Raw genomic sequence first — 26,601 nt, 5'->3', positions numbered from 1 at the left:
CTGGGCCCCAAAAACCCCAAATTTACCCCCAAAATACCCAAAAACACCCCAAAACACCCATGAAACCCCCCCCCTAAAACTCACAACCCCAAACCCCCAAATCCCCCACAAACCCCCACGGCCAGTGAGAGCCGCAGGCACGACGGGAGCCTGGGCGCCAAAACCCCAAATTACCCCAAAAATACCCCAAAAACCACCCCACAAAACCCCCAAACCCCCAAAATCCCCCCAAAATTCCCCCAAAATCCCCCCAAGGCCAGCGAGAGCTGCAGGCACGACGGGTGCCCTGGGCGCCAAAAACCCCAAATTTACCCCCAAAATACCCCCAAACCACCCCACAAACCCCCAAAACCCCACACCTAAAAAACCCCCAAAACCCCCAAAATCCCCCAAAATCCCCCCTGGGCAGCGAGAGCTGCAGGCACGACGGGTGCCCTGGGCACCAAAAACCCCAAATTACCCCCAAAATACCCCAAAACCACCCCAAAAACCCCATGAAAACCCCCCCAAAACCCACACCCCCCAAAAAACCCCAAAACCAAAATACCCCCAAAATACCCTAAAATCCCACCTAAAACTCACACCCCAAAACCCCCAAAATCCCCCCAAAATCCCCCCATGGCCAGCGAGAACTGCAGGCACGGGGAGCCCTGGGCGCCAAAAACCCCAAATTTACCCCAAAAATACCCCCAAACCACCCCAAAACCCCCCAAACCCCACACCTAAAAAAACCCAAACCCAAACCCCAAATCCCCCAAAATCCCCCATGGCCAGCGAGAGCTGCAGGCACGACGGGTGCCCTGGGCACCAAAACCCCAAATTTACCCCAAAAACCCCAAACACCCAAAACCAACCCCACACCAAAAACCCCACACCCAAACCCACCCAAATCCCCAAATCCCCATGGCCAGCAAGAACTGCAGGCACGACGGGACCTGGGCTCAAAACCCCAAATTTACCCCAAAAATACCCACACCCCACACCCACCAACCCAACCCAAACACCCCAAACCCCATAATCCCCCCAAAATCCCCCCCGGCCAGCGAGAGGGCGCCAAAAACCCCAAATTTACCCCAAAAACACCCCCAAAACCACCCCAAAAAACGCATTAAAAAACGCAAAAAAAAAAAAAAAAACAAAACCCCACACCCCAAAAACCCCATAAAAGCCCCAAATTTACCCCAAAAACACCCTAACCCCCCCCCAAAACTCCATTAAAAAACGCAAAAAAATCCCCCAAAACCCCGCACCCCAAAAACCCCATAAAAATCCCAAAAATACCCCAAAAATAGCCCCCAAACCCCCCAAAATCACCCCAAAAACCAACCCGGACCCACAGGGATCCCAAAAACCCCCAAATCCCCCCCCCAAAAAATTCCCCAAAAATACCCCCACAACCCCCCCCCAGCCCCAAAACCCCAAAATTCCCCCAAAATCTCCCCAAAATCCCCCAAATCCCTGAACCCCAAATGCAGCCAGACCCCGAGGTCCCCAATGCCCCAGGGATGTCCCCGATGTCCCCTCGGTGTCCCCAAATCCCCCCGATGTCCCCAAATCCCCTCAGTGTCCCCAAATCCCCCCGATGTCCCCTCGGTGTCCCCAAATCCCCTCAGTGTCCCCAAATCCCCCCGGTGTCCCCCTGGTGTCCCCAAATCCCCTCAGTGTCCCCAAATCCCCTCAGTGTCCCCTCGGTGTCCCCAAATCCCCCCGATGTCCCCCCGGTGTCCCCAAATCCCCCCAATGTCCCCTCAGTGTCCCCAAATCCCCCCGGTGTCCCCAAATCCCCCCAATGTCCCCTCGGTGTCCCCAAATCCCCTCAGTGTCCCCAAATCCCCCCGGTGTCCCCAAATCCCCTCAGTGTCCCCAAATCCCCCCGATGTCCCCAAATCCCCCTGATGTCCCCAATGTCCCCAAATCCCCTCAGTGTCCCCAAATCCCCCCGGTGTCCCCAAATCCCCTCAGTGTCCCCAAATCCCCCCGGTGTCCCCAAATCCCCCCAATGTCCCCTCAGTGTCCCCAAATCCCCTCAGTGTCCCCAAATCCCCTCAGTGTCCCCAAATCCCCCCGGTGTCCCCTCAGTGTCCCCAAATCCCCTCAGTGTCCCCAAATCCCCCAGTGTCCCCTCAATGTCCCCAAATCCCCCCAGGTGTCCCCCCGGTGTCCCCAAATCCCCCCGATGTCCCCTCAGTGTCCCCAAATCCCCTCAGTGTCCCCAATCCCCCCGATGTCCCCAAATCCCCCCCCATGTCCCCAATCCCCCCCGATGTCCCCAATGTCCCCCCGATGTCCCCAAACCCCCAATGTCCCCAAATCCCCCCGATGTCCCCAAATCCCCCCCGATGTCCCCAATGTCCCCCTGATGTCCCCAAACCCCCAATGTCCCCAAATCCCCCCGATGTCCCCAATGTCCCCCCGATGTCCCCAACACCCCCAGTGTCCCCAGTGATGTTTCTGGTGTCCCCTCAGTGTCCCCGATGTCCCCCATGTCCCCTCAGTGTCCCCAATCCCCCCAGGTGTCCCCAAGTGTCCCCAATGATGTCCCCGATGTTCCCAGTGATGTTCCCTCAGTCCCCCATATCTCCCTGATGTCCCCAGTGTCCCCAATGTCCCCAAATCCCCCCCGGTGTCCCCAAATCCCCCCAATCTCCCCAATCCCCCTGATGTCCCCAGTGTCCCCAATGTCCCCAAATCCCCCAATGTCCCCAGTGTCCCCAAATCCCCCCCGGTGTCCCCAATGTCCCCAAATCCCCCCGATGTCCCCAATCCCCCGATGTCCCCAAATCCCCCCCGATGTCCCCAATGTCCCCAAATCCCCCCCAATGTCCCCAATATCCCCAGGTGTCCCCAATCCCCCCGATGTCCCCAATCCCCCAGTGTCCCCAATGTCCCCAAATCCCCCCCGGTGTCCCCAATGTCCCCAAATCCCCCCAATGTCCCCAATGTCCCCAATCCCCCCGATGTCCCCAATCCCCCGATGTCCCCAAATCCCCCCGATGTCCCCCATGTCCCTAATCCCCCCCGGTGTCCCCAATGTCCCCAAATCCCCCCCCATGTCCCCAATCCCCCCCGATGTTCCCAATGTCCCCGATGTCCCCAATCCCCCGATGTCCCCAACACCCCCAGTGTCCCCAGTGATGTCTCTGGTGTCCTCTCAGTGTCCCCAATGATGTCCCCAATGTCCCCTCAGTGTCCCCAATCCCCCCGATGTCCCCAATGTCCCCCCGATGTCCCCAGGTGTCCCCAATCCCCCTCAGTGTCCCCAATCTCCCCAGTGTCCCCATGTCCCCAATCCCCCAGGATGTCCCCAATGTCCCCAGGTGTCCCCAATGTCCCCAAACCCCCCCGATGTCCCCGGTGTCCCCCCGGATGTCCCCAAATCCCCCCAGTGTCCCCCCAGTGTCCCCAAATCCCCCCGGTGTCCCCAATGTCCCCTCAGTGTCCCCTCAGTGTGCCCCCCTTGTCCCCGCAGTGTCCCCGCACCGGCGCGGCCGCAGTCGGCGCAGGCGATCAGCTGCTCCTCGGCTCCCCCATGACCCCAAACCCCCAAATCCCCCCGATGTCCCCAAATCCCCCAATGTCCCCAAACCCCCCAATGTCCCCAAACCCCCCAATGTCCCCAAATCCCCCCAATGTCCCCAAACCCCCCCGATCCCCCCAAATCCCCCCGATGTCCCCAAACCCCCCCGATGTCCCCAAATCCCCCCAATGTCCCCAAATCCCCCCGATGTCCCCAAACCCCCAATGTCCCCGATGTCCCCAAACCCCCCCAATGTCCCCGATGTCCCCGGTGTCCCCGCGGTGTCCCCGCGGTGTCCCCGCACCGGCGCGGCCGCAGTCGGCGCAGGCGATCAGCTGCTCCTCGGCTCCCCGCTGTCCCCAAATCCCCAAATCCCTCAATGTCCCCAATGTCCCCAAATCCCCCGGTGTCCCCAAATCCCCCCGATGTCCCCAAATCCCCCAATGTCCCCAAACCCCCCCAATGTCCCCAAATCCCCCCAAATCCCCCCAAATCCCCGCGGTGTCCCCGCGGTGTCCCCGCACCGGCGCGGCCGCAGTCGGCGCAGGCGATCAGCTGCTCCTCGGCTCCCCGCTGTCCCCAAACCCCCAAATCCCCCCCAATGTCCCCAATGTCCCCAAATCCCCCGATCCCCCCAAATCCCCCCAATGTCCCCAAATCCCCCAATGTCCCCAAACCCCCCAAATCCCCCCGATGTCCCCCCAAATCCCCCCAGACCCCCGCGGTGTCCCCGCACCGGCGCGGCCGCAGTCGGCGCAGGCGATCAGCTGCTCCTCGGTCCCCGATGTCCCCAAAGCCCCCCAATGTCCCCAAATCCCCCAATGTCCCCAAGCCCCCCGATCCCCCCAAACCCCCCCGATCCCCCCAAACCCCCCCAATGTCCCCAAATCCCCCCAAATCCCCCCAAATCCCCCCGCGGTGTCCCCGCACCGGCGCGGCCGCAGTCTGCGTAGGCGATCAGCTGCTCCTCGGTCCCCGATGTCCCCAAACCCCCAAATCCCCCCCAATGTCCCCAATGTCCCCAAATCCCCCAATGTCCCCAAACCCCCCCAATGTCCCCAAACTCCCCCAATGTCCCCAAATCCCCCCGATGTCCCCCCAAATCCCCCCAAATCCCCGCGGTGCCCCCGCGGTGTCCCCGCACCGGCGCGGCCGCAGTCGGCGCAGGCGATCAGCTGCTCCTCGGCTCCCCGCTGTCCCCAAACCCCCAAATCCCCCCAATGTCCCCAAATCCCCCAATGTCCCCAAATCCCCCAATGTCCCCAAACCCCCCCAATCCCCCCAAATCCCCCCAAATCCCCCCAGCCCCCCGCGGTGCCCCCGCACCGGCGCGGCCGCAGTCGGCGCAGGCGATCAGCTGCTCCTCGGTCCCCGATGTCCCCAAACCCCCAATGTCCCCAAACCCCCAATGTCCCCAAACCCCCCAATGTCCCCAAATCCCCCCAATGTCCCCAAATCCCCCCGATGTCCCCAAATCCCCCCAATGTCCCCAAACCCCCCCAAATCCCCCCAGCCCCCCGCGGTGTCCCCGCACCGGCGCGGCCGCAGTCGGCGCAGGCGATCAGCTGCTCCTCGGCTCCCCGCTGTCCCCAATGTCCCCAAATCCCCCAATGTCCCCAAATCCCCCCGATGTCCCCAATGTCCCCAATCCCCCCGATGTCCCCAAACCCCCCAATGTCCCCAAACCCCCCCAAATCCCCCCAAATCCCCCCGGTGTCCCCCCGGTGTCCCCGCGGTGTCCCCGCACCGGCGCGGCCGCAGTCGGCGCAGGCGATCAGCTGCTCCTCGGCTCCCCGGTGTCCCCAAACCCCCAAATCCCCCCCAATGTCCCCAATGTCCCCAAATCCCCCAATGTCCCCAAACCCCCCCCAATGTCCCCAAACTCCCCCAATGTCCCCAAATCCCCCCGATGTCCCCCCAAATCCCCCCAAATCCCCGCGGTGCCCCCGCGGTGTCCCCGCACCGGCGCGGCCGCAGTCGGCGCAGGCGATCAGCTGCTCCTCGGCTCCCCGCTGTCCCCAAACCCCCAAATCCCCCCAATGTCCCCAAATCCCCCAATGTCCCCAAACCCCCCAATGTCCCCAAACCCCCCAATGTCCCCAAATCCCCCCAAATCCCCCCAATCCCCCCAGACCCCCGCGGTGTCCCCGCACCGGCGCGGCCGCAGTCGGCGCAGGCGATCAGCTGCTCCTCGGCTCCCCGCTGTCCCCAAACCCCCCAATGTCCCCAAATTCCCCGGTGTCCCCAAATCCCCCAATGTCCCCAAACCCCCCCAACGTCCCCAAATCCCCCCGATGTCCCCAAATCCCCCCAAATCCCCGCGGTGCCCCCGCGGTGTCCCCGCACCGGCGCGGCCGCAGTCGGCGCAGGCGATCAGCTGCTCCTCGGCTCCCCGCTGTCCCCAAACCCCCCAATGTCCCCAAATTCCCCGGTGTCCCCAAATCCCCCAATGTCCCCAAACCCCCCCAACGTCCCCAAATCCCCCCGATGTCCCCAAATCCCCCCAAATCCCCCCAGACCCCCGCGGTGTCCCCGCACCGGCGCGGCCGCAGTCGGCGCAGGCGATCAGCTGCTCCTCGGTCCCCGGTGTCCCCAAATCCCCCAATGTCCCCAAATTCCCCCAAACCCCCCGGTGTCCCCCCAATGTTCCCAAATCCCCCCGATGTCCCCAAATCCCCCAATGTCCCCAAACCTCCCGGTGTCCCCCCAGACCCCCGCGGTGTCCCCGCACCGGCGCGGCCGCAGTCGGCGCAGGCGATCAGCTGCTCCTCGGCTCCCCGGGCCCGCGCTCCGCCGGCGCAGAAGTCGCAGGGACCCTCGGGGGGCGGCCCGGGGGGGGCGGGGCGGCCTGGGGAGACCCCCAAAAATGTGGGGGAGGGACCCCAAAACCCCCACCCCAAAAACCTCGGAGTGCCCCCCCCAAAAGACCCCCCCCCCCAAAAAACCCCGAGATCCCCCCCCCCCCCAAGATACAGCCCCCCAAAAAAGAACCCCCCCAGATCTGAAATCCCCCAAAAGACCCCAAAAACCGCCAAGAGCCCCCCAAAATCCCCCCAGGGACCCCCTGAACCCCCCCAGAGCCCCCCAAAATCCCCCCAGGGACCCCCTGAACCCCCCAGAGCCCCCCAAAATCCCCCCAGGGACCCCCTGAACCCCCCCAGAGCCCCCCAAAATCCCCCCAGGGACCCCCTGAACCCCCCAGAGCCCCCCAAAATCCCCCCAGGGACCCCCTGAACCCCCCCAGAGCCCCCCAAAATCCCCCCAGGGACCCCCTGAACCCCCCCGAGCCCCCCAAAATCTCCCCAGGGACCCCCTGAACCCCACCGAGCCCCCCCAAATCCCCCCAGGGACCCCCTGAACCCCCCCGAGCCCCCCCAAATCCCCCCAGGGACCCCCTGAACCCCCCAGAGCCCCCCAAAATCCCCCCAGGGACCCCCTGAACCCCCCCGAGACCCCAAAATCCCCCCAGGGACCCCCTGAACCCCCCCGAGCCCCCCCAAATCCCCCCAGGGACCCCCTGAACCCCCCCAGAGCCCCCAAAATCCCCCCAGGGACCCCCTGAACCCCCCCGGAGACCCCAAAATCCCCCCAGGGACCCCCTGAACCCCCCCGGAGCCCCCCAAAATCCCCCCAGGGACCCCCTGAACCCCCCCAGAGCCCCCCAAAATCCCCCCAGGGACCCCCTGAACCCCCCCGAGCCCCCCAAAATCCCCCCAGGGACCCCCTGAACCCCCCCCAGAGCCCCCCAAAATCCCCCCAGGGACCCCCTGAACCCCCCCGAGCCCCCCCAAATCCCCCCAGGGACCCCCTGAACCCCCCCAGAGCCCCCCCAAATCCCCCCAGGGACCCCCTGAACCCCCCCAGAGCCCCCCAAAATCCCCCCAGAGACCCCCTGAACCCCCCCGAGCCCCCCCAAATCCCCCCAGGGACCCCCTGAACCCCCCAGAGCCCCCCAAAATCCCCCCAGGGACCCCCTGAACCCCCCCGAGACCCCAAAATCCCCCCAGGGACCCCCTGAACCCCCCCAGAGCCCCCCAAAATCCCCCCAGGGACCCCCTGAACCCCCCCCGAGCCCCCCAAAATCCCCCCAGGGACCCCCTGAACCCCCCCAGAGCCCCCAAAATCCCCCCAGGGACCCCCTGAACCCCCCAGAGCCCCCCAAAATCTCCCCAGGGACCCCCTGAACCCCCCCGGAGCCCCCAAAATCCCCCCAGAGACCCCCTGAACCCCCCCAGAGCCCCCAAAATCCCCCCAGGGACCCCCTGAACCCCCCCAGAGCCCCCAAAATCCCCCCAGAGACCCCCTGAACCCCCCCAGAGCCCCCCAAAATCCCCCCAGGGACCCCCTGAACCCCCCCCGAGCCCCCCAAAATCCCCCCAGGGACCCCCTGAACCCCCCCGAGCCCCCCAAAATCCCCCCAGGGACCCCCTGAACCCCCCCGGAGCCCCCCAAAATCCCCCCAGGGACACCCTGAACCCCCCCCGAGCCCCCCAAAATCCCCCCAGGGACCCCCTGAACCCCCCAGAGCCCCCCAAAATCCCCCCAGGGACCCCCTGAACCCCCCCGAGCCCCCCAAAATCCCCCCAGGGACACCCTGAACCCCCCCGAGCCCCCCAAAATCCCCCAGGGACCCCCTGAACCCCCCCGGAGCCCCCCAAAATCCCCCCAGGGACCCCCTGAACCCCCCAGAGCCCCCCAAAATCCCCCCAGAGACCCCCTGAACCCCCCCAGAGACCCCAAAATCCCCCCAGGGATCCCCTGAACCCCCCAGAGCCCCCCAAAATCCCCCCAGGGACCCCCTGAACCCCCCCAGAGCCCCCCAAAATCCCCCCAGGGACCCCCTGAACCCCCCCGAGACCCCAAAATCCCCCCAGGGACCCCCTGAACCCCCCCAGAGGCCCCAAAATCCCCCCAGGGACCCCCTGAACCCCCCCGGAGACCCCAAAATCCCCCCAGGGACCCCCTGAACCCCCCAGAGCCCCCCAAAATCCCCCCAGGGACCCCCTGAACCCCCCCAGAGCCCCCCAAAATCCCCCCAGGGACCCCCTGGACCCCCCCCGACCCCCCCAAAATCCCCGCAGGGACCCCCTGAACCCCCCCAGAGCCCCCCAAAATCCCCCCAGGGACCCCCTGAACCCCCCAGAGACCCCAAAATCCCCCCAGGGACCCCCTGAACCCCCCCGGAGACCCCAAAATCCCCCCAGGGACCCCCTGAACCCCCCAAAATCCCCCCAGGGACCCCCTGAACCCCCCCGAGACCCCAAAATCCCCCCAGGGACCCCCTGAACCCCCCCAGAGACCCCCAAAACGACCCCCCAGACCCCCAAATCTCCCAAAATCCCCCCAAAATCCCCCCAGAGACCCCCTGAACCCCCCCAAATCCCCCAAAAGATTCCCCCCAAAACGACCCCCCAAAACAACCCCCTCAGACCCCCCAAATCCCCCCAAAACCCCCCTGAACATCCCCCAAACCCCCCAGAGACCCCCCCCAGACCCCCAAATCCCCCAAAATCCCCCCCAAACCCCCAGACCCCCCCAAAAATCCCCCCAGGGACCCCCTGAACCCCCCCAGAGACCCCCAAAAGATCCGCCCCAAAACCCCCCCAAAACGACCCCCCCAGACCCCAAAATCCCCCAAAATCCCCCCAAAATCCCCCCAGGGACCCCCCGAACCCCCCAAATCCCCCAAAAGACCCCCCCAAAACCCCCCAGACGCCCCCAACATCCCCTCAGAGACCCCCCCAGAGCCCCCCCAAAACCCCCCAGAGCCCCCCCAGAGCCCCCCCCGGTTCTTGGGGTGTTTGGGGGGGTCGGGGTTGGTTTTGGGGTGAATTTGGGGCAGTTTGGGGTTGGTTTTTGGGGCTTGGGGGGGTTTAGGGCTGGATTTGGGGTGTTTTGGGGCATTTTTGGGGTGATTTGGGGCGTTTTGGGGTGATTTGGGGGCATTTTGGGGCGTTTTGGGGGTGTTTTGAGGCATTTTTGGGGTGTTTTGGGGTGATTTGGGGTTGTTTTTGGGGTATTTTGGGGCATTTTGGGGGTGTTTTGGGGCATTTTGGGGGTGTTTTTGGGGTGATTTGGGGGTGTTTTTGGGGTGATTTGGGGTGTTTTGGGGTGTTTTGGGGATGTTTTGAGGCATTTTTGGGGTGTTTTGGGGTGATTTGGGGGTGTTTTGGTGGTGTTTTGGGGCATTTTGGGGTGTTTTAGGGTGTTTCTGGGGTGTTTTGGGGCATTTTGGGGCGTTTTGGGGCATTTTGGGGCATTTGGGGGTGTTTCGGGGGTGTTTTGGGGCATTTTGGGGTGTTTTGAGGCATTTTGGGGCGTTTTGGGGCATTTGGGGGTGTTTTGGGGCATTTTGGAGGTGTTTGGGGGGTATTTTAGGGTGTTTCGGGGCATTTTTTTGGGGTGATTTTAGGGAGCTTTGATGGATTTTGGGATGGGTTTGGGGGTATTTTAGGGTGCTTTCAGGCATTTTGGGGTGATTTTAGGGCGTTTTGGGGTCTTTGGGGGCGTTTTCGGGTGTTTTGGGGTGTTTTTGGGGTATTGGAAGGTGCTTTGGGTGTTTGGGGGTGATTTTAGGATGTTTTGGGGGTATTTTGGGGTGTTTGGGGGCGTTTTGGGGGGATTTTGGGTGATTTTTGGGGCGTTTTGAGGGTGATTTGGGGGTGTTTGATGTTTTTCGTGTGGTTTTGGGGTGTTTAAGGGCGGTTTGGGGGTGTTTTGGGGCATTTTGGGGTGATTTGGGGTAATTTAGGGTGTTTTGGGGTGTTTTTCATGTGGTTTTGGGGTGTTTAAGGGTGATTTGGGGGTGTTTTGGGGCGGTTTCAGGGTGTTTGGAGAATTTGGGGTATTTTGGGGAGTTTTAGGGTGGTTTGGGGGATTTTGGGGTGGTTTAGGGTTAATTTGGGGCATTTTGGGGCGATTTTGGGGTGGGTTTGGGGTGATTTTGGGGTAATTTGGGGTGGTTTGGGGTGATTTGGGGTTATTTTCAGGTTTTTGGGGCATTTTGGGGTGTTTTGGGATGATTTTAGGGTGATTTTGTGATTTTGGGGGTGATTTGGGCCGTTTTGGGATATTTTGGGGCATTTTGGGGTAATTTAGGGTGTTTTGGGGGTGTTTTTCGTGTGGTTTTGGGGTGATTCGGGGGAGTTTTGGGGGTGTTTGGAGGATTTGGGGGTATTTGGGGGAGTTTTAGGGTGGTTTGGGGCAGGTTTGGGGGATTTTGGGGTGGTTTAGGGTGATTTTGAGGCATTTTGGTTGGTTTGGGGTATTTTGGGGCATTTGGGGGTAATTTTGGAGTGTTTGGGGTGTTTTGGGGTGATTTGGGGGTATTTTAGAGCATTTTAGGATGATTTGGGGGTGCTTGAGGGTATTTTGGGGCATTTTGGGTGATTTTGTGTGATTTTGGGGTGATTTTGTGTGATTTGGGGTGATTTTGGGGTGATTTCGGGGTGCTTTGGGGTGATTTTGGGGTGATTTTGGGTCATTTTGGGGTGTTTTTCATGTGGTTTTGGGGTGTTTAAGGGTGATTTGGGGTGATTTAGGGGTGCTTTGGGGTTATTTGGGGTCATTTTGGGGTGATTTGGTGTGATTTGGGGTGATTTGGGGTTGTTTTGGGGGTGATTTAGGGGTGTTTTGGGGTGATTTTTTGTGATTTTGGGGTGTTTTGGGGTGATTTTTTGTGATTTGGGGTGAATTAGGGGTGCTTTGGGGTGATTTTGGGGTGATTTGGGGTCATTTTGGGGTGTTTTGGGGTGTTTTGGGGTGTTTTTCATGTGGTTTTGGGGTGTTTAAGGGTGATTTGGGGTGATTTTGTGTGTTTTGGGGTGTTTTGGTGTGATTTGGTGTGTTTTGGAGTGATTTTGGGGTGTTTTGGGGTGTTTCGTGGTGATTTAGGGGTGATTTAGGGGTGGTTTTGGGTTGTTTTGGGGTGTTTTGGGGTGATTTAGGGGTAATTTTTTGTGATTTTGGGGTGTTTTGGGGTGATTTTTTGTGATTTTGGGGTGGTTTTGGGGTATTTTGGGGTATTTTGGGGTGTTTTGGGGTGATTTTTTGTGATTTTGGGGTGTTTTGGGGTGTTTTGGGGTGATTTTTTGTGATTTTGGGGTGTTTTTGGGGTGATTTTGGGGTATTTTGGGGTGTTTTGGGGTGATTTTTTGTGATTTTGGGGTGTTTGGGGGTGTTTTTGGGGTGATTTTGGGGTACCTGTGTTCCTGCGCTGGTTTTCGGGGACCCAGTTTAACTCTTTGTAAAACTCTGAGGGGAGGCAGAGGCACAAAAAGGGGGTGAGACCCCCCCCCCCAAATCCCCCCCACCCCAAATATTCGGGATGGGCTCCGAGGCCTTCAGGGACCCCCCCCCAATTGGGGACAGGGACCCCCCCTCCCCAAAGAACCCACGGGACCCCAAAAAATGGGGCAGGGACCCCCAGGACCCCCCAAAAATGGGGCAAGGACCCCTAAAAATCCCCCAAAAACGGCCCAAGACCCCTCCCCACCCCTCCTAACCCCCCCAAAAGGGGTCCCAGCCCCCCCAGAACCCCTCAAAACCACCCCAAGACCCCTCCCCACCCCCCAAACCACCCCAGGACCCCCCAAAAATGTGACCCAGCCCCCCAAAAACGGCACAAGGACCCCCAAAACCCCTCGCCACCCCCTCTAACCCCCCCAAAAGGGGTCCAAGCCCCACCAGAGCCCCCCAAAACCGGCCCCAACCCCCCCAAACCACCCCAGAACCCCCCAAAATGCACTGACCCCTCCCAGAAAACGGCACAAGGACCCCCAAAACTGCCCCAAAACCCCCCCAAGACCCCTCCCCACCTCCCCTACCACCCCCCAAACCCCCCCAGAACCCCCCAAAATGCGCTCAACTCCCCCAAAAACGGCACAAGGACCCCCAGAACCCTCCCAAGACCCCTCACCACCCCCTCTAGCCCCCTCAAAAGGGGTCCAAGGCCCCCCAGAGCCCCCCAAACCCCCCAAAAACTCCTCCCCACCCCCTCAACCCCCCCAAAAGGGGTCCAAGCCCCACCAGAAGCCCCCAAAACCGGCCCCAACCCCCCCCAAACCACCCCAGAACCCCCCAAAACGCGCTGAACCCCCCCAAAAACGGCACAGGAACCTCCCCAAGACCCCTCCCCACCCCAGAACCCCCCAAACCACCCCAGAACCCCCCAAAAACGGCACAGGGACCCCGAAACCCGCCCCAACCCCCCCCCAAGACCCCTCCCCACCTCCTTAAGCCCCCCCAAACACCCCCCAAAATCTCCCCAAGACCCCTCCCCACCCCCTCAGGCCCCCCCAAACCACCGCAGGACCCCCCAAAAATGCGCTCAACCCCCCAAAAACGTCCCAAACCCGCCCCCAAAACGGCACAGGGACCCCCCAAACCACCCCAAGACCCCTCCCCACCCCCTCAACCCCCCCCAAACCGCCCCAAGACCCCTCCCCACTCCCCCAAACCCCCCCCAAAAACCGCCCCAAGACCCCTCCCCACCCCTTAAACCCCCCCCAAACCGCCCCAAGACCCCTCCCCACCCCCAAACCCCCCCCAAAAACCGCCCCAAGACCCCTCCCCACCCCCTAAACCCCCCCCAAACCACCCCAGGACCCCCCAAAAATGTACTCAACCCCCCAAAAAACGTCCCAAACCCGCCCCCAAAACGACACAAGGACCCCCCAAACCGCCCCAAGACCCCTCCTCACCCCCACAAGCCCCCCCAAACCACCCCAGGACCCCCCAAAAACGGCACAGGAACCCTAAGACCCCGCCCCAAACCGCCCCAAGACCCCTCCCCACCCCCTAAACCCCCCCCAAACCGGCCCAAGACCCCTCCCCACCCCCAAACCCCCCCCAAAAACCGCCCCAAGACCCCTCCCCACCCCCAAACCCCCCCCAAAACCGCCCCAAGACCCCTCCCCACTCCCCCAAACCCCCCCCAAAAACCGCCCCAAGACCCCTCCCCACCCCCAAACCCCCCCAAAAACCGCCCCAAGACCCCTCCCCACTCCCCCAACCCCCCCCCAAACCGCCCCAAGACCCCTCCCCACCCCTAAACCCCCCCCAAACCGCCCCAAGACCCCTCCCCACCCCCAAACCCCCCCAAAAACCGCCCCAAGACCCCTCCCCACTCCCCCAACCCCCCCCCAAAATCTCCCCAAGACCCCTCCCCACCCCTAAACCCCCCCCAAACCGCCCCAAGACCCCTCCCCACCCCCTAAACCCCCCCAAACCGCCCCAAGACCCCTCCCCACCCCCAAACCCTCCCCAAAAACTGCCCCAAGACCCCTCCCCACTCCCAAACCCCCCCCAAAAACCGCCCCAAGACCCCTCCCCACCCCCAAACCCCCCCCAAAAACTGCCCCAAGACCCCTCCCCACTCCCAAACCCCCCCCAAAAACCGCCCCAAGACCCCTCCCCACCCCCTAAACCCCCCCCAAACCACCTCAGGACCCCCCAAAAATGTACTCAACCCCCCAAAAAACGTCCCAAACCCGCCCCCAAAACGACACAGGGACCCCCCAAACCGCCCCAAGACCCCTCCCCACCCCCTCAAGCCCCCCCAAACCACCCCAGGACCCCCCAAAAACGGCACAGGAACCCTAAGACCCCCCCCCCAAACCGCCCCAAGACCCCTCCCCACCCCTTAAACCCCCCCCAAACCGGCCCAAGACCCCTCCCCACCCCCTAAACCCCCCCCAAACCGGCCCAAGACCCCTCCCCACCCCTTTAACCCCCCCCAAACCGCCCCAAGACCCCTCCCCACCCCCAAACCCTCCCCAAAAACCGCCCCAAGACCCCTCCCCACCCCCTAAACCCCCCCCAAACCGCCCCAAGACCCCTCCCCACCCCCAAACCCCCCCCAAAAACCGCCCCAAGACCCCTCCCCACTCCCCCAAACCCCCCCCAAAAACCGCCCCAAGACCCCTCCCCACCCCCAAACCCCCCCAAAAACCGCCCCAAGACCCCTCCCCACTCCCCCAACCCCCCCCCAAACCGCCCCAAGACCCCTCCCCACCCCTAAACCCCCCCCAAACCGCCCCAAGACCCCTCCCCACCCCCTAAACCCCCCCCAAACCGCCCCAAGACCCCTCCCCACCCCCAAACCCTCCCCAAAAACCGCCCCAAGACCCCTCCCCACTCCCCCAAACCCCCCCCAAAAACCGCCCCAAGACCCCTCCCCACCCCCAAACCCCCCCCAAACCGCCCCAAGACCCCTCCCCACCCCCTAAACCCCCCCCAAACCACCCCAGGACCCCCCAAAAATGTACTCAACCCCCCAAAAAACGTCCCAAACCCGCCCCCAAAACGACACAGGGACCCCCCAAACCGCCCCAAGACCCCTCCTCACCCCCTCAAGCCCCCCCAAACCACCCCAGGACCCCCCAAAAACGGCACAGGAACCCTAAGACCCCCCCCCAAAAACCGCCCCAAGACCCCTCCCCACCCCCAACCCCCCCCCAAAAACCGCCCCAAGACCCCTCCCCACCCCCTAAACCCCCCCCAAACCACCCCAGGACCCCCCAAAAATGTACTCAACCCCCCAAAAAGCGTCCCAAACCCGCCCCCAAAACGACACAGGGACCCCCCAAACCGCCCCAAGACCCCTCCCCACCCCCTCAAGCCCCCCCAAACCACCCCAGGACCCCCCAAAAACGGCACAGGAACCCTAAGACCCCGCCCCAAACCGCCCCAAGACCCCTCCCCACCCCCTAAACCCCCCCCAAACCGGCCCAAGACCCCTCCCCACCCCCTAAACCCCCCCCAAACCGCCCCAAGACCCCTCCCCACCCCCTAAACCCCCCCCAAACCGCCCCAAGACCCCTCCCCACCCCTTAAACCCCCCCCAAACCGCCCCAAGACCCCTCCCCACTCCCAAACCCTCCCCAAAAACCGCCCCAAGACCCCTCCCCACCCCCCCAACCCCCCCAAAAAGGGGTCCCCCCAAGGCCCAAGCCCCCCCCTCACGCTTGTGGTGGTTCCTGCGGGGGGGCCCCGCGCCCCCCCCCGGCTCCTCGCCCTCCTCCTCGGCCAGGTGGGTGTGGGTGTAGTGGTAGCTCAGCCCCGGGCGGTTCTTGTAGCGCTTCCCGCAGACTGCACGGAGCGGCGGGCACTCAGCGGGCACCCAGCGGGCACCCAGCGGGCACCCAGCGGGCACCCAGTGGGCACCCAGTGGGCACCCAGGGGGCAGTGGGCACTCAGGGGGCACCCAGTGGGCACTCAGCAGGCACCCAGTGGGCAGTGGGCACTCAGGGGGCAGTGGGCACTCAGCGGGCACTCAGCGGGCAGTGGGCACTCAGGGGGCAGTGGGCACTCAGGGGGCAGTGGGCACTCAGTGGGCACTCAGCGGGCACCCAGGGGGCACCCAGTGGGCACTCAGGGGGCACTCAGGGGGCACTCAGGGGGCACTCAGGGGGCACTCAGCGGGCACCCAGCGGGCACTCAGTGGGCACTCAGGGGGCACTCAGGGGGCACTCAGGGGGCACTCAGTGGGCAGGGGGCACTCAGCGAGCACTCAGGGGGCACTCAGCGGGCACTCAGCGGGCAGTGGGCACTCAGCGGTCAGTGGGCACTCAGGGGGCACCCAGTGGGCAGTGGGCACTCAGTGGGCACTCAGCGGGCAGTGGGCACTCAGGGGGCACTCAGTGGGCACCCAGTGGGCAGCGGGCACCCAGTGGGCAGCGGGCACTCAGCGGGCACTCAACACTCAGCGGGCAGTGGGCACTCAGCGGGCACTCAGCGGGCACTCAGTGGGCACTCAGCGGGCACCCAGCGGGCACTCAGCGGGCACCCAGCGGGCACTCAGTGGGCACTCATTGGGCAGTGGGCACTCAGGGGTCACTCAGCGGGCACTCAGCGGGCACTCAGCGGGCACTCAGTGGGCAGTGGGCACTCAGGGGGCACTCAGCGGGCAGCGGGCACTCAGTGGGCACTCAGCGGGCAGTGGGCACTCAGGGGGCACTCAGCGGGCACTCAGCGGTCAGTGGGCACTCAGCGGGCACTCAGCGGGCACTCAGCGGGCACCCAGCGGGCAGTGGGCACTCAGCGGGCAGTGGGCACTCAGCGGGCACTCAGGGGGCAGTGGGCACTCAGCGGGCACTCAGCGGGCACTCAGCGGGCACTCAGCGGGCAGTGGGCACTCAGCGGGCACTCAGGGGGCAGTGGGCACTCAGCGGGCACTCAGTGGGCACTCAGCGGGCAGTGGGCACTCAGCGGGCACTCAGCGGGCACTCAGCGGGCAGTGGGCACTCAGGGGGCACTCAGCGGGCACTCAGTGGGCACTCAGTGGGCAGTGGGCACTCAGCAGGCACTCAGTGGGCACTCAGCACTCAGCGGGCACTCAGGGGTCACTCAGCGGTCACTCAGTGCTCAGTGGGCACTCAGCGGGCACTCAGCGGTCAGTGGGCACTCAGTGGGCACTCAGCGGGCAGTGGGCACTCAGTGGGCACTCAGCACTCAGGGGTCACTCAGCGGGCACTCAGCGCTCAGCGGGCACTCAACACTCAGTGGGCACTCAGTGGTCACTCAGGGGTCACTCAGCGCTCACTCAGCGGGAACTCAGCGTTCAGCGGGCACTCAGGGGTCACTCAGCGGGCACTCAGCGGGCACTCAGGGGTCACTCAGCGGGCACTCAGCGGGCACTCAGGGGTCACTCAGCGGGCACTCAGCACTCACTCAGTGGGCACTCAGTGGTCAATGGGCACTCAGCGGACACTCAGGGGTCACTCAGCGGGCACTCAGTGGGCACTCAGCGGTCAGTGGGCACTCAGCGGGCACTCAGGGGTCACTCAGCGCTCAGCGGGCACTCAGCGGGCACTCAGCAGTCACTCAGTGGTCACTCAGTGCTCACTCAGCGGTCACTCAGTGCTCACTCAGCGGTCACTCAGAGGTCACTCAGCGGTCACTCAGTGGTCAGGGGTCACTCAGCGCTCACTCAGCGCTCAGCGCTCACTCAGCGGTCACTCAGCGCTCACTCAGCGGTCACTCAGCGGTCACTCAGTGGTCACTCAGTGGTCACTCAGTGCTCACTCAGCGGTCACTCAGCGGTCACTCAGCGGTCACTCAGTGCTCACTCAGCGGCCGAGCGGCCACTCAGGGGGAGGGGGGTTGGGGGGAAAAGGAGCCCCTCGATTTCCCCCCCCAAAATCCCCCCCCTCGAACATCCCCCGAACCCCCCAGGGAGACCCCCAAAATCCCCAGACTTCCCCCCAAAAGTAACCCCAGAGACCCCCCCAACCCCCCAAGGAGACCCCAAAATCCCCAGACTTCACCCCAAAAATACCCTCAGAGATCCCCCCAAAGACCCCCCCAAAACGACCCCCCCAGACCCCCCAAACCCCCCCCAAAGACCCCCCTGAACATCCCCCAAAACCCCCAGGGAGACCCCAAAATCCCCAGACTTCACCCCAGAAATATCCCCAGAGACCCCCTAAACCCCCCAAAGACCCCCAAAATCCCCGGACCCCCCCCAAAATCCCCCCAGAGACCCCCCCAAAGACCCCCCCAAATCCCCAGAGAGACCCCCAAAATCTCCAGACTTCACCCCAAAAATACCCCGAGACCCCCCAAAGACCCCCAAAATCCCCGGACCCCCCCCCCAAAATCCCCCCAGAGACTCCCCTGACCCCCCCCAGAGACCCCTCAAAGACCCCCCCCAAATCCCCAGAGAGACCCCCAAAATCTCCAGACTTCACCCCAAAAATACCCCAGAGACCCCCCTGAACCCCTCCAGAGACCCCCCAAAGATCCCCCGAACCCCCCAGAGAGACCCCCCAGAGACCCCCAGAAGTCCCCAAAAACCCCCAAAATCCCCTCCCCCCCCCCCCATTGGGTCAGAAGCCACCAGAAAATGGGACCAAGGCCCCCCAAAACCCACCAAAAATGGGGCAGGGACCCCAAAAATCCCCCCCAAAATGGGGCAGGGACCCCAAAAATCCCCCCCCAAAACGGGACAAGACCCCTTCCCACCCCCTCTGGACTCCCTAAGCCACCCCAGAGCCCCCCAGAAATGGGGCAGGGACCCCCAAAACCCCCCCAAAAACAACCCAAAACCCCTCAACCCCCTCCGGATCCCCAAAACCAGCCCAGAACCCCCCAAAATGGGGCCAAACTCCCCCAGAATGGGCCAGAGACCCCAAAACTGCCCCAAAACAGCACAGGGAGCCCTGAACCCCCCCAAAATGGGGCCAAAACCCCCCCAAAAAGGGACAGGAACCCCAAATTCCTCCCAAAATGGGGTCAAACTCCCCCAGAATGGCCCAGAGACCCCAAAACTCCCCCAAAATGGGACAGAAACTGCCCCAGAAGCACCCAAAATTGGGGCCAAAACCCCCCAAAATGGGACAGGGAGCCCCGAACCCCCCCAAAATGGGGCCCAAACCCCCCAAAATGGGACAGGGAGCCCCGAACCCCCCCAAAATTGGGGCCAAAACCCCCCAAAATGGGACAGGGAGCCCCAACCCCCCCCAAAATGGGGCCCAAACCCCCCAAAATGGGACAGGGAGCCCCGAACCCCCCCAAAATGGGGCCAAAACCCCCCAAAATGGGACAGGGAGCCCTGAACCCCCCCAAAATTGGGGCCCAAACCCCCCAAAATGGGACAGGGAGCCCCAAACCCCCCCAAAATTGGGGCCAAAACCCCCCAAAATGGGACAAAGACCCTCAAATTCCCCCCAGAATGGCACAGAGACCCCAAAACTCCCCCAAAATGGGACCAAACCCCCCCAAACTCCCTAAAAAATGGGGCCCAAACCCCCCAAAATGGGACAGGGACCCCCAGATTCCCTCCCAAACGGCACAGGGAGCCCTGATACCCCCCAAAATAGGGCCAAGACCCCCCAAAATGGGACAGGGACCCCCCAGATCTCCCCAGAGTGGCACAGGGACCTCCCAAAATGGGATCAGAGCCCCCCAAAATGGGACCAGAATCCCCCAAAATGGGACCAGAGCCCCCCAAACAGGACCAGAACACCCCAAAAATGGGGCCAGACCCCCCCAAATGGGACCAGACCGCCCCAAAAATGAGGCCAAAACCCCCAAAACGGGACCAGTCCCCCCCAAACCGGGATCAGAGCCCCCCAAACCGGACCAGAGTCCCCCAAAAATGAGGCCAAAATCCCCAAAAATGGGACCACCCCCCCAAACCGGACCAGCCCAACCCAAACTGGACTAGCCCCCCCAAACCGGGACCAGAGCCCCCCAAACCGGGACCAGAGCCCCCCCAAACCGGGACCAGCCCCCCCAAACCAGACCAGAGCCCCCCCAAACCGGACCAGCCCCCCAAACCGGGACCAGCCCCCCCAAACCGGGACCAGCCCCCCCAAACCGGGACCAGAGCCCCCCCAAACCAGACCAGCCCAACCCAAACCAGACCAGACCCCCCAAACCGGGACCAGAGCCCCCAAACCGGACCAGAGCCCCCCCAAACCGGGACCAGAGCCCCCCAAACCGGACCAGAGCCCCCCCAAACCAGACCATCCCCCCAAACCGGACCAGCCCAACCCAAACCAGACCAGAGCCCCCCCAAACCAGACTAGAGCCCCCCCAAACCGGACCATCCCCCCCAAACCGGACCAGAGCCCCCCCAAACCGGACCAGTCCCCCCAAACCGGGACCAGAGCCCCCAAACCGGACCAGAGCCCCCCAAACGGGGACCAGAGCCCCCCAAACCGGACCATCCCCCCCAAACCGGACCAGCCCAACCCAAACCAGACCAGAGCCCCCCCAAACCAGACCAGAGCCCCCCCAAACCAGACCAGACCCCCCAAACCGGGACCAGAGCCCCCCCAAACCAGACCAGTTCCCCCAAACCGGACCAGACCTCCCCAAACCGGAGCAGAGCCCCCAAACTGGACCAGAGCCCCCAAATGGGACCAGCCCCCCCAAACCGGGACCAGAGCCCCCCCAAACCAGACCAGAGCCCCCAAACTGGACCAGAGCCCCCCCAAACCGGACCAGAGCCCCCCAAACCGGACCAGCCCCCCCCCAAACCGGAGCAGCCCCCCCAAACCGGAGCAGAGCCCCCCCAAACCAGACCAGAGCCCCCCCAAACCAGACCAGACCCCCCAAACCGGGACCAGAGCCCCCCCAAACCAGACCAGTTCCCCCAAACCGGACCAGAGCCCCCCCAAACCGGACCATCCCCCCCAAACCGGACCAGCCCCCCCAAACCAGACCAGAGCCCCCCCAAACCGGACCAGCCCCCCCAAACCGGACCAGAGCCCCCCCCAAACCGGAGCAGCCCCCCCAAAGCGGAGCAGCCCCCCCCGCACTGACTGTCGCACACGTAGGGTTTGTCGCGCTCCTCCAGGACAGCGTCCACCCTCCTCTTCATCACCAGCCCGTAGGCCTGCGGGCACCGTGGGCAGCGTGGGCAGTGTGGGCAGTGTGGGCAGTGTGGGCAGTGGGCAGTGTGGGCAGTGTGGGCAGTGTGGGCAGTGTGGGCAGTGTGGGCAGCGTGGGCAGTGGGCAGTGTGGGCAGTGGGCAGTGTGGGCAGTGTGGGCAGTGTGGGCAGTGTGGGCAGTGGGCAGTGTGGGCAGTGTGGGCAGTGGGCAGTGTGGGCAGTGGGCAGTGTGGGCAGTGTGGGCAGTGGGCAGTGTGGGCAGTGTGGGCAGTGGGCAGTGGGCAGTGTGGGCAGTGTGGGCAGGGTGGGCAGTGGGCAGTGTGGGCAGTGTGGGCAGTGTGGGCAGTGGGCAGTGTGGGCAGTGGGCAGTGTGGGCAGTGTGGGCAGTGGGCAGTGTGGGCAGTGTGGGCAGTGTGGGCAGTGGGCAGTGGGCAGTGTGGGCAGTGTGGGCAGTGTGGGCAGTGGGCAGTGTGGGCAGTGTGGGCAGTGGGCAGTGGGCAGTGTGGGCAGTGTGGGCAGTGTGGGCAGTGTGGGCAGTGTGGGCAGTGGGCAGTGGGCAGTGGGCAGTGTGGGCAGTGTGGGCACCGTGGGCAGCGTGGGCAGTGGGCAGTGTGGGCAGTGTGGGCAGTGTGGGCAGTGTGGGCAGTGGGCAGTGTGGGCAGTGTGGGCAGTGTGGGCAGTGTGGGCAGTGTGGGCAGTGGGCAGTGTGGGCAGTGGGCAGTGTGGGCAGTGTGGGCAGTGGGCAGTGGGCAGTGTGGGCAGTGTGGGCAGTGTGGGCAGTGGGCAGTGTGGGCAGTGTGGGCACTGTGGGCAGTGGGCAGTGTGGGCAGTGTGGGCAGTGTGGGCAGTGTGGGCAGTGTGGGCAGTGGGCAGTGTGGGCAGTGTGGGCAGTGTGGGCAGTGTGGGCAGTGGGCAGTGTGGGCAGTGTGGGCAGTGTGGGCAGTGTGGGCAGTGTGGGCACTGTGGGCAGTGGGCAGTGTGGGCAGTGTGGGCAGTGTGGGCAGTGTGGGCACTGTGGGCAGTGTGGGCAGTGGGCAGTGTGGGCAGTGTGGGCAGTGTGGGCAGTGTGGGCAGTGGGCAGTGTGGGCAGTGTGGGCACTGTGGGCAGTGGGCAGTGTGGGCAGTGGGCAGTGTGGGCAGTGTGGGCAGTGTGGGCAGTGTGGGCAGTGGGCAGTGTGGGCAGTGTAGGCAGTGTGGGCAGTGTGGGCAGTGTGGGCAGTGTGGGCAGTGTGGGCAGTGTGGGCAGTGGGCAGTGTGGGCAGTGTGGGCAGCGTGGGCAGTGGGCAGTGTGGGCAGTGTGGGCAGTGGGCAGTGTGGGCAGTGTGGGCAGTGGGCAGTGGGCAGTGTGGGCAGTGTGGGCAGTGTGGGCAGTGTGGGCAGTGTGGGCAGTGGGCAGTGGGCAGTGGGCAGTGTGGGCAGTGTGGGCACCGTGGGCAGCGTGGGCAGTGGGCAGTGTGGGCAGTGTGGGCAGTGTGGGCAGTGGGCAGTGTGGGCAGTGTGGGCAGTGTGGGCAGTGTGGGCAGTGTGGGCAGTGGGCAGTGTGGGCAGTGTGGGCAGTGTGGGCAGTGTGGGCAGTGGGCAGTGGGCAGTGTGGGCAGTGTGGGCAGTGTGGGCAGTGTGGGCAGTGTGGGCAGTGGGCAGTGGGCAGTGGGCAGTGTGGGCAGTGTGGGCACCGTGGGCAGCGTGGGCAGTGGGCAGTGTGGGCAGTGTGGGCAGTGTGGGCAGTGTGGGCAGTGGGCAGTGTGGGCAGTGTGGGCAGTGTGGGCAGTGGGCAGTGTGGGCAGTGTGGGCAGTGTGGGCAGTGTGGGCAGTGGGCAGTGTGGGCAGTGTGGGCAGTGGGCAGTGTGGGCAGTGTGGGCAGTGTGGGCAGGGTGGGCAGTGTGGGCAGTGAGCAGTGTGGGCAGTGGGCAGTGTGGGCAGTGTGGGCAGTGGGCAGTGTGGGCAGTGGGCAGTGTGGGCAGTGTGGGCAGTGGGCAGTGGGCAGTGTGGGCAGTGTGGGCAGTGTGGGCAGTGGGCAGTGTGGGCAGTGTGGGCACTGTGGGCAGTGGGCAGTGTGGGCAGTGTGGGCAGTGTGGGCAGTGTGGGCAGTGTGGGCAGTGGGCAGTGTGGGCAGTGTGGGCAGTGTGGGCAGTGTGGGCAGTGGGCAGTGTGGGCAGTGTGGGCAGTGTGGGCAGTGTGGGCAGTGTGGGCACTGTGGGCAGTGGGCAGTGTGGGCAGTGTGGGCAGTGTGGGCAGTGTGGGCAGTGTGGGCAGTGGGCAGTGTGGGCAGTGTGGGCAGTGTGGGCAGTGTAGGCAGTGTGGGCAGTGTGGGCAGTGTGGGCAGTGTGGGCAGTGTGGGCAGTGTGGGCAGTGGGCAGTGTGGGCAGTGTGGGCAGTGTGGGCAGTGTGGGCAGTGTGGGCACTGTGGGCAGTGTGGGCAGTGTGGGCAGTGTGGGCACTGTGGGCAGTGGGCAGTGTGGGCAGTGTGGGCAGTGTGGGCAGTGTGGGCAGTGGGCAGTGTGGGCAGTGTAGGCAGTGTGGGCAGTGTGGGCAGTGTGGGCAGTGTGGGCAGTGTGGGCAGTGGGCAGTGTGGGCAGTGTGGGCAGCGTGGGCAGTGGGCAGTGTGGGCAGTGTGGGCAGTGGGCAGTGTGGGCAGTGTGGGCAGTGGGCAGTGGGCAGTGTGGGCAGTGTGGGCAGTGTGGGCAGTGTGGGCAGTGTGGGCAGTGGGCAGTGGGCAGTGGGCAGTGTGGGCAGTGTGGGCACCGTGGGCAGCGTGGGCAGTGGGCAGTGTGGGCAGTGTGGGCAGTGTGGGCAGTGGGCAGTGTGGGCAGTGTGGGCAGTGTGGGCAGTGTGGGCAGTGGGCAGTGTGGGCAGTGTGGGCAGTGTGGGCAGTGTGGGCAGTGGGCAGTGTGGGCAGTGTGGGCAGTGTGGGCAGGGTGGGCAGTGTGGGCAGTGGGCAGTGTGGGCAGTGGGCAGTGTGGGCAGTGTGGGCAGTGTGGGCAGTGTGGGCAGTGTGGGCAGTGGGCAGTGTGGGCAGTGTGGGCAGTGTGGGCAGTGTGGGCAGTGTGGGCAGTGGGCAGTGTGGGCAGTGGGCAGTGGGCAGTGTGGGCAGTGGGCAGTGTGGGCAGTGTGGCCGGACAGTGCTTGGGACCCCCCGGCTCTCCGGCCACCACCCCAGCCCCCCACTGCTCTCAGGGCCCCCCATCTCTCCGGCCACCACTCAGACCCCCCCATTTGTCCGGCCACCACCCCGGCCCCCCCGGCTCTCCGGCCCCCTGGCCCCCCGGCCCCCCCGGCTCTCCGGCCACCGCTCAGACCCCCCCGGCTCTCCAGCCCCCCGGCTCTCCGGCCCCCCCGGCCCCCTCGGCTCTCCGGCCCCCCCGGCTCTCTGGCCACCGCCCCGGCTCCCCCGGCTCTCCGGCCACCACTCAGGCCTCCCCGGCTCTCTGGCCCCCCCGGCTCTCCGGCCCCCAGCTCTCCGGCCACCACTCAGACCCCCTGGCTCTCTGGCCACCGCCCCGGCCCCCCCGGCTCTCCGGCCCCCCCATCTCTCCGGCCACCGCCCCGGCCTCCCCATCTCTCCGGCCCCCCTGGCCCCCCTGGCTCTCCGGCCACTGCCCCGGCCCCCCCGGCTCCGGCCAGCGCTGACCTTGCCCTTGGCCTTGTTCTTGCGGCGGGGGGGGTCATCGTCCAGCTCGTCCCCGTCGGGGTCGTGCGGGAAGTCGGGGGGGGGAGGCTTCTGAGGGAATTGGGGGGAAAAAGGGGAAATTGGGGATTCCGGGGAAACTCGGGGGTGGGGGAGGGGCGGACGGGTGGACAGGGGATGGATGGACGGGGGGTGGACAGATGGACAAGGGATGGACAGAGGGACAAGGGATGGATAATGGATGGATAATGGATGGACAGAGGGACAAGGGATGGATGGACGGGGGGTGGACAGATGGACAAGGGATGGACAGAGGGACAAGGGATGGATAATGGATGGATAATGGATGGACAGAGGGACAAGGGATGGATGGACGGGGGGTGGACAGATGGACAAGGGATGGACAGATGGACAAGGGATGGATAATGGATGGATAATGGATGGACAAGGGATGGACAGGGGATGGATGGATGGGGGGTGGACAGATGGACAATGGATGGACAAGGGATGGACAGGGGATGGATGGGCAAGGGATGGACAGACGGACGCACAGCTGGACACTCAGATGCACAGACAGATGGACAGTGGGATGGACACTTGGACAGACAGACAGATGGACAGTGGGACAGATGGACAGCAGGGTGGACACTCGGACAGACGGACAGCAGGGTGGACATTCGGACAGACAGACAGATGGACAGACACTCGGACAGACGGATGGACGGGCACTCGGACAGACGGACAGTGGGATGGACACTTGGACACTCGAACAGACGGACAGCTGGACAGATGGACAGAAGGGTGGACACTCGGACACTCGGACAGACGGACACATGGACAGTGGGACAGATGCTCAGACAGACGGGCAGACGGACAGACGGACAGTGGGGTGGACACTCAGACACTTGGACAGATGGACAGATGGACAGCGGGGTGGACACTCAGACAGACGGACAGCAGGATGGACACTCGGACAGACGGACAGCTGGACAGATGGACAGCGGGATGGACACTTGGATAGATGGACAGAGGGACAGATGCTCGGACAGACGGACAGCTGGACAGATGGACAGCGGGGTGGACACTCAGACACTCGCACACTCGGACAGACAGACAGCGGGATGGACACTCGGACAGATGGACAGACGGACAGCAGGACAGATGCTTGGACAGATGGACACTTGGACGCTTGGACACTCGGACAGATGGACAGCGGGGTGGACACTTGGACAGATGGACGGGGGATGGATGCTCGGACAGACGGACAGATGGACAGCGGGATGGACACTCGGACAGATGGACAGATGGACAGTGGGAGGGACACCTGGACAGACAGACAGATGGACAGATGGACAGTGGGATGGACACTCGGACAGATGGACAGCAAGGTGGATGCTCGGACACTCGGCCAGACGGACAGATGGATGATGGGATGGACACTCGGCCAGACGGACAGCGGGGTGGACACTCGCGCACTCAGACACTCGGACAGACGGACAGATGGACAGACGGACAGACACTCGGACACATGGACACCGGTACAGACAGCTGGACAGACGGACAGCGGGATGGACACTCGCACACTCGGACAGATGGACAGCGGGATGGACACTCGGACTCTTGGACAGACGGACAGACGGACAGCGGGGTGGACACTTGGACAGATGGACAGACGGGCAGACACTTGGACAGATGGACAGACGGACACTCGGACAGACGGGCAGACACTCGGACAGATGGACAGACGGACAGACGGACAGCCACTCGGACAGACGGACAGACGGACAGCTGGACAGCCACCGGGCGCTGACCGTGCCCTCGAGCGCGGCCTCCTCGTCCTTGGCGTCGCCGCCGCGGCGCTCGGGGGTCTCGGCGCAGAGCAGCGCCTCCAGCACCGGCCCCTCGGGCACGGCCCCCTCCTTCTTCAGCGGCGCCTCGCAGTCTGCGGGCACAGCGGCCAGCGGTCAGTGCGGCCACAGTGGCCACAGGTCAGTGCGGCCACTCTGGCCAGCGGTCAGCGCGGCCACAGTGGCCACAGGTCAGCGCGGCCGCTCCGGCCACTGGTCAGCACCGCCACTCCGGCCAGTGGTCAGCGTGGCCACTCCGGCCAGCGGTCAGCG

At 64.3% G+C, this 26,601-nt stretch overlaps 1 protein-coding gene across 1 annotated transcript in view; it reads right to left on the bottom strand.

Annotated features, from left to right (window-relative positions):
- Positions 1-26,601, bottom strand: part of LOC138101272 (zinc finger protein neuro-d4-like) — a 46,474-nt gene that overhangs the window by 7,842 nt on the left and 12,031 nt on the right. The window contains exons 4-10 of the mRNA XM_068999101.1: positions 26,293-26,423; positions 24,485-24,574; positions 20,789-20,861; positions 15,482-15,607; positions 11,720-11,770; positions 6,249-6,365; positions 360-435 (exon numbers count right to left, since the gene is read on the bottom strand). Of these exons, the coding sequence (XP_068855202.1) occupies positions 360-435; positions 6,249-6,365; positions 11,720-11,770; positions 15,482-15,607; positions 20,789-20,861; positions 24,485-24,574; positions 26,293-26,423 (664 nt within the window). The remainder of the gene's footprint in view (positions 1-359; positions 436-6,248; positions 6,366-11,719; positions 11,771-15,481; positions 15,608-20,788; positions 20,862-24,484; positions 24,575-26,292; positions 26,424-26,601) is intronic.

The sequence above is a fragment of the Aphelocoma coerulescens genome, unplaced genomic scaffold (assembly GCF_041296385.1).
Source record: "Aphelocoma coerulescens isolate FSJ_1873_10779 unplaced genomic scaffold, UR_Acoe_1.0 HiC_scaffold_231, whole genome shotgun sequence".
Taxonomy (NCBI): domain Eukaryota; kingdom Metazoa; phylum Chordata; class Aves; order Passeriformes; family Corvidae; genus Aphelocoma; species Aphelocoma coerulescens.
This window is presented reverse-complemented; position numbering and strand designations above follow the sequence as displayed.